This window comes from Panthera pardus, unplaced genomic scaffold (genome assembly GCF_024362965.1).
Source record: "Panthera pardus isolate Hobbes unplaced genomic scaffold, ASM2436296v1 HiC_scaffold_25, whole genome shotgun sequence".
In the NCBI taxonomy this organism is placed as follows: Eukaryota; Metazoa; Chordata; class Mammalia; order Carnivora; family Felidae; genus Panthera; species Panthera pardus.
Genome location: NW_026526821.1, coordinates 21,083,604 through 21,090,711, shown reverse-complemented (window position 1 = coordinate 21,090,711; position 7,108 = coordinate 21,083,604). Strand labels below are relative to the sequence as shown.

General features: G+C 62.6%; 1 protein-coding gene across 1 annotated transcript; it reads left to right on the top strand.

Moving 5' to 3' along the window:
- The first annotated feature begins 1,593 nt into the window (after window positions 1-1,593).
- On the top strand, window positions 1,594-6,636 carry SLC32A1 (solute carrier family 32 member 1). Its single transcript, XM_053890258.1, has 2 exons — window positions 1,594-2,554; window positions 4,719-6,636. Exons 1-2 carry the CDS (start codon window positions 2,162-2,164, stop codon window positions 5,904-5,906), a joined length of 1,581 nt encoding a protein of 526 aa, XP_053746233.1. The 5' UTR covers window positions 1,594-2,161; the 3' UTR covers window positions 5,907-6,636.
- The last annotated feature ends 472 nt before the right edge of the window (window positions 6,637-7,108 follow it).

Below are 7,108 nucleotides of genomic sequence, written 5' to 3'. Positions count from 1 at the left end.
GAGATCAGTTCTATTTCAAGTCTCCTTGGAAGAGACAATCTGTGTTTGGGGAGGAAGGATTTCTGTTCTTTGTTCTAGGTCATATCGTGACTTGGGGGGTCTGTGTTTGGAGCTGGGCTCTATGGGGAGGTTTTCTTGGCAGTATCTTCTCCTCATAGTGCAGGGGACTGGATTGCTCAGGTTAGGGGGTGGGCTTCTGTCTTGGCTTCTGGCAAGCAGGCTTTTGGGAGAATATAAGAGAGTACCTGGGGAGGGATCAAGGGAGCATCTCCGTCCAATGTGGCAGAGGTTCCTATCTGGAGAAGAGCTTCAGGGAGACCGGAAGGCACTGGCAGTGGGGGGTAGGGAGTAGGGGGGAAGCCTGTCTTGTCCAGGAAGCTCCAACTGGCTGGTCAAAGCCCTCAGGCCGCCCTACTTGTGCGCTGACGTGAGCTAATCTAGAAATACTACAGGGGCGGGGGTGGGGGGGGTGGGGGGGGGAGAGACTGGGGTTCTCAGAGAGACAGAGCCTTGAGAGGGGGAGACTGGGGATCGCTTTCTTTTCCTTTCCTTCAGTTTCTCCCTCCCCACACTCCCACCCCAGTCACAGCCGCTAGACCTCCTCCACCGAAGCCAGGTGGCCAAGCTGCTGTTTACTGCTCAGGAGTCGTCCCGGCGGGAGCCCAGCTGGGAACACACGCAGGGACCCTTACCGAGCTGTGGACCCTCACGGAGACACAACTACAAAAGGGCTCACACAGGCAGAAACGCAGGCAAGCCAGTCGGCAACACTTATGCACACAATCCAGCACACAAGCTCTGCGCACGCACAGGCTGAAATGCGCACGAAACCACACATGTACAGAATAAACACAGTTACCAAATCTCACCCTCGGAGTCCTTTCAGATTCAGCCCGTAGCAGTATCTGATACAGTATCGGTCTTTGTCTCAGGGTCGCTCTCTGACTCGAGCACCCCACTCATCAGCAACGATCTAGGTTTTCACCGCCTCGGCGAGCGCACCGCGCACCTCTGCGCCCCGGGCCCGCGGCGAGCCCTTCTTCCCTCTGGGCCGGACACCGGCTGAGCCCCTGTGCGGCGTGTGCATTCGCAGACCCGCCAAGAGGCTGTCGAGAAAGGCCCTCACGAAGTCCTGCTCCTTCCAGACTCCTCAACGAAAAGAAAGTGAGAGCGGTTGGTGGCGGTTGGAGCGGATGGAGAGCGGTTGGTGGCGAACGAGCCGCAGAATCGCTTCCATCGCGGCGTCCCTGGACGGGTTGAGACAGCCCGGTGACCGAGGCCCGGCTGAGCATTCTTGAAACTGGACCAGGACGGACTGCCTCCGAAGGGGGCTTGCGGCCAGGTTTCAGTGTGAGTAATTGGTACAGATAGACGCCCAGACGGCCGGCGCCGCCCGAGACAGGTAACTGCCCCGCTGCCTTTCTGGACGTCTAGACTGGTCCTTGGCCAGAAGCTCTGGGGCCGAAAGCCTCCCAGGCTCTGGAGGGGGTAGTCGCCGCCGCGGGACCGCTAGAATCGGCAGGCTCCGGCCCCCTCCCTCCTTGCCGCGGCGAGGTGGGAAGGGCTAGGATCCGAGCTTAGCACCTCCCCCAGAAATGCAGCACTCCAGCCCCCCCACCGTGCCCTCCGAGCCCCCTCCCCGGTGCGCTCCCTCTCGGTGCCCTCCCGCGGGCGCCCCTCTCCGGCCCCCATTCAGTTCTCCCGAGTCCCTTCGCGACCCTGTTTCTTCTCGCTGCCCTCCTCCCCACGCACCCCCTGCCTCCGGGTGTTTCCCCTTCCCCAGCGCCCGCCCCCCGCCTGATTCCGAGGGGCGGGAGCGCATTGGGCTGCGCACGGGTGGGGGCGCCGCGCCAGCCTCGCGTAGCTGCTCTGACGCCGCCGCCGCCGCCGCCGCCGCCCTCCGCAGCCCAGCGCGCGCCCCGCGGCAGCTCCGCAGTGCACTCGCCGCCGCCGCTCCGCCAGCCCCGCCGCCCGCCCGCGGGGTGGGCTTCGAGCGAGCCTCAAACGCCAGCCGAAGGGGTCATGAGCCAGAGCGCCCTGGGACGCCGCGGGGAAAGCGAGCGAAGATAGCGGCCTCGCGCCCCCCTGGCCCTCGCCGCCTTGCCGCGCGTCCCCCGCGCCCCCAGCCCCTTGTGTCCTTTCCACGGACCCCGCCGCAGCCATGGCCACCCTTTTACGCAGCAAGCTGTCCAACGTGGCCACAACGGTGTCCAACAAGTCCCAGGCCAAGGTGAGCGGCATGTTCGCCAGGATGGGTTTTCAGGCGGCCACCGACGAGGAGGCGGTGGGTTTTGCTCACTGCGACGACCTCGACTTTGAGCACCGTCAGGGCCTGCAGATGGACATCCTGAAAACCGAGGGCGAGCCCTGCGGGGACGAGGGCGCCGAGCCGCCCGTCGAGGGAGACATCCATTACCAGCGCGGCGGAGGCGCGCCCCTGCCGCCCTCGGGCTCCAAGGACCAGGCTCTGGGGGCCGGTGGCGAGTTCGGGGGCCACGACAAACCCAAGATCACGGCGTGGGAGGCGGGCTGGAACGTGACCAACGCTATCCAGGTGAGCGCGGGATTCCCTGCTCTGCCTGCCCCCACCCTCCACCTCCTTTAGCTCAGAGAACCAGGCCGTACCCCCAGCTGAGTCCCCGGGCGATCTCGGCCGAGAGACCCCCCCTCCCCTCCTCAGGACGTCGCCTTCCCCCTTCCCTCCCAGCCCTGCGGGGGGGATCTGCAACCCTACAAGCGGCGGCTCCCGCCCAGATCCGCGCTCCCTCCAGTGGCGCCAGCCGCTGGACAGCCAGGCTGCTGTTTGGTCCGAGGCACTTGCCCTGAGACCCTGCAAAAGGGAGGGAAACGGGAGGAGGGGGATCGGGGAGTGGTGAGGGAGAAGGAAAATCAGGATTGGAGGGAACGGTGTCTCCCGGGACTCCGGAATGGATTCACAGCTGCATGTTGGGGAGGAAAAGAGAAGGGGGACTGCTGAGGTGGGAGTCTCCTCCTGTGACACAGGCACCGACACACAGGCTCACATACCCCCTCCCGCACGAACAAACTCCCGGCACAGGTGCGCACGACATGCGTCTATATATAGACCACGGGGTTAGCCTCAAACGCACCTTCATACGCCCCCACACAAGCACATACCTGGACATACCAAGCACACACACGAACCTATTTGAACGTTCACAGGCACACAAGCGCAGACTCGTGCAAACAGGATTCAGCCCACTTTCTCAAGTGCAGCCCTACTGGGACATACAGGTGTACACAAACATAAGCACACATATTATGTGCCCACACAAGCACAAATGGCCCGTGGTACCTCGGTGCTTCTGCGCACAGACTCACCCCTTTCGCCCGAAATTCCGGCTACACCGCAAAGAGGCGACCAGCTTCTCCGCATGTGACCCTGGAGAAGCCGCCTCTGGATGCTCTGAACTGCCTCTACTCTCCAGGCCGGCCACCCCTTCAGGCTACTCGCAACGCCCCACTCCCCACCAGGAGGCGCCGGACTCTTCAGGGACCGGGTTTGGAATGCGCACAACGACCCCCGGAACTGGCGGAGGCGGGCAGGCCGCGGCACGCGGAGCGGAGGAGGCCTCAGCCCTAGGTGCCCCCGGGCCCTGTGGCTTGGTCCCCCTCGCGTCCCCAGAGCGCACGGTCGTTGGGGCGCACAACGTGGGCCTCCCGGGAGCGGGAGGGCCGCGGCGGGTTTGCTCGGGGACCCGGGCTGAGCAGGGCCCTGCGCACTAAGTGGTCGGGCCCGAGGCGCCTCCCGCTCCCGGGCCCTGCGAGACGGCGGTGCGGAACCGGGGGCAGGAGACCGCGACCGCCTCCTTGCCACCCCCGCCTTCTCCAGGGGCGTCTTTGAAGGCCCCGTTCCATAGGCCCGGAGGGAGGCCAGGGTGGGAGCCGGGAGGCCTGGAGGCCTCGGAAACCCTGGATTTCGTTAGCTTTTCTTCTCTTTGTGGATTCTAAACCTTCCTTCCACAGTCCGCCCGCCTGAGTCCACAGCTTGATTCCTGCTTGATTTAGCCTCTCAGTCACTGCTCGCGCTTCTCCTCCCCCCACCCCCCCCACCCCGCCATTACCCTTCTGGCCTCTCCCCCCTAGGGCCTTCTGGCCACTCTCACATTTCCTCCGTTCTGGCCTCCCTCTGCTTCGCTCACCTGTAGCCCCTCTTCCGCCCTACCCCAGCTCTTTTCCCGGCCCCTGCTGTTATAATGCTCCCTTCTCCAATCGGCCTTAGGCCCTCGTTAGCTTCCCTGTACCCCATTGGAGCCGCACCTAAAATCCCTCACCCCCTCTTCCTAGTGGCTCAGGCCCAGCTCTCTACCTTTCTCACCGCCCTTTTCTGGCTCTGATCCCTCCACCCCCTTCTTATCTACTTCCAAAATATCTCCATCTACCTTTTCCCTCCTTGTGGCTTGACCCCACGCTCAGCCTCCTCCCCACCTCCCGGCCCTTAGCGCACCTTTCCCTCTCAGTTCCGTCCTTGAACACCTCCCTCTCCATCTGACTCGACGCCCGGGCTTCCCCCGGTGAGGCCGCGGGACACCCCCATTGCAGCCGCCCGTTAACCTCTCTTCCCCGGGGCTGAAGCCCCGTTCTCACTCCGCGTAGCGCCCCCTCGCGGCCCCAGTTTTAAGCCACGCCTCTAGGCCCCCTCTGAAGAGGCTGCTGCCGCTGAGCCCCGGCGTCTGGTTCCCTTTTCCGCTCCGCAGGGCATGTTCGTGCTGGGCCTGCCCTACGCCATCCTGCACGGCGGCTACCTAGGGTTGTTCCTCATCATCTTCGCCGCCGTGGTGTGCTGCTACACGGGCAAGATCCTCATCGCGTGCCTGTACGAGGAGAACGAGGACGGCGAGGTGGTGCGAGTGCGGGACTCGTACGTGGCCATCGCCAACGCGTGCTGCGCGCCGCGCTTCCCGACGCTGGGAGGCCGCGTGGTGAACGTGGCGCAGATCATCGAGCTGGTGATGACTTGCATCCTGTACGTGGTGGTCAGCGGCAACCTCATGTACAACAGCTTCCCGGGGCTGCCCGTGTCGCAGAAGTCCTGGGCCATTATCGCCACCGCCGTGCTGCTGCCCTGCGCCTTCCTTAAGAACCTCAAGGCGGTGTCCAAGTTCAGCCTGCTGTGCACTCTGGCCCACTTCGTCATCAACATCCTGGTCATCGCCTACTGCCTGTCACGGGCACGCGACTGGGCCTGGGAGAAGGTCAAGTTCTACATCGACGTCAAGAAGTTTCCCATCTCCATTGGCATCATCGTGTTCAGCTACACGTCCCAGATCTTCCTGCCTTCGCTGGAGGGCAACATGCAGCAGCCCAGCGAGTTCCACTGCATGATGAACTGGACTCACATCGCCGCCTGCGTGCTCAAGGGCCTCTTCGCGCTGGTCGCCTACCTCACCTGGGCCGACGAGACCAAGGAGGTCATCACGGATAACCTGCCCGGTTCCATCCGTGCCGTGGTCAACATCTTCCTGGTGGCCAAGGCGCTGTTGTCTTACCCGCTGCCCTTCTTCGCTGCTGTGGAGGTGCTGGAGAAGTCGCTCTTCCAGGAAGGCAGCCGCGCCTTCTTCCCGGCCTGCTACGGCGGCGACGGGCGCCTCAAATCGTGGGGGCTGACGCTGCGCTGTGCGCTGGTCGTCTTCACGCTGCTCATGGCCATCTACGTGCCGCACTTCGCGCTGCTCATGGGCCTCACCGGCAGTCTCACGGGCGCCGGCCTCTGCTTCCTGCTGCCCAGCCTCTTCCACCTGCGCCTGCTCTGGCGCAAGCTGCTGTGGCACCAAGTCTTCTTCGATGTCGCCATCTTCGTCATCGGTGGCATCTGCAGTGTGTCTGGCTTCGTGCACTCGCTTGAGGGCCTCATCGAGGCCTACCGAACCAACGCGGAGGACTAGGGCGGGAGGGGTCCCGCGCTCCCGCGCCCTTCCCACCCTCCCCACCCACCCCCACCAGCCCTGTGCGCCCTGCCGCCGCGCTTGGGAAGCCAAGCTTTAAACATCTCTGGTTCCTAGTTTCTGATTATTGGGGACGGGGGTGGGGTGGGGTGGGAGGGATAGGAATCCACAATCCATCGCGTCTGCGTTTCTGTTGTCCTTTCTTTCCCACAACACCCTAGTTTCTGGGGAGGCGGGGGGCGAATTTGTGGGCAGGGCTTTCTGTCCTTCCCGGAGGGCCCCCTACTCTTTGGTCCCTGTCACCGAGCGGGTGGGAAGGGAGGGAGAAGGGGCTCAGCTCGCAGGCGCAGAAACTTGACCTTGGGGGGACATTTCACAGCCATCCAGTGCTCGGAATCTGCAGCGTCCAGCCATTTCCAGCAAGAGCGCTTCCCATTCCAGAGACATTTCAACCCTGCAGAGGGAAAGGCTGGCCGGGAAATCCGTTTCGGGTGGGCGATTTCCTTCCACGAAGCGGGGAGGCGAGAAACCAAGGCAGGGCCGGCTTGCCTGCCGGTTTTCAGGAATCCAAACTCATCTTGTGCAATTTATCAGGTCGTGGAACTGTTCTACTGTGCGTGTGGTGTGCTCGTGGTGAATAAGACGAAATGTATATCAGAAAAAAAAATCTATCTCTAATTTAGAGTGCGGTACATTAATTATATCCGTAAATAAAGAAGAAACAAAGGTGCGCGGGCTTCTTGTCGGTTCTGCATTTTTGCGCCCTCGGGGATCCCAAAGCGTTGGAGCGCCGGGAACGACTCTGGCCCGACCGGGTGAAGCAGGTGTGGATGGAAGAGCGCCTGTAGGAGAGCCTGGGGGGAGTGAGAAGCACTAAGAGGAGGCTCTCCAGGTGTTTGGGGGGAGGCAGGGGAAGGAGCCTGTGGGGCTTGCAGCAGTCTCCGTGTGGCCAGGGCCCTGCCGCCACCAAGATACGATTTGTTCCGAATCCATCTGAGAGCATTCCAGAGACTCTCAACCTCCAATCCTGAAAGGACAAAAAAGAAAAAAGACAATAAACAAAGGCATGCAGAAATTCACACTTGATTGTGGACTGTGAAGATACTATACAAAGGAAATCAGCCTCAGGTTGTGGATTTCCCAGGGCTCCCAGGGCCAGGGGCCAACCCGGCCTCCCAGGCATCTCTCACCCAAGAAATCCC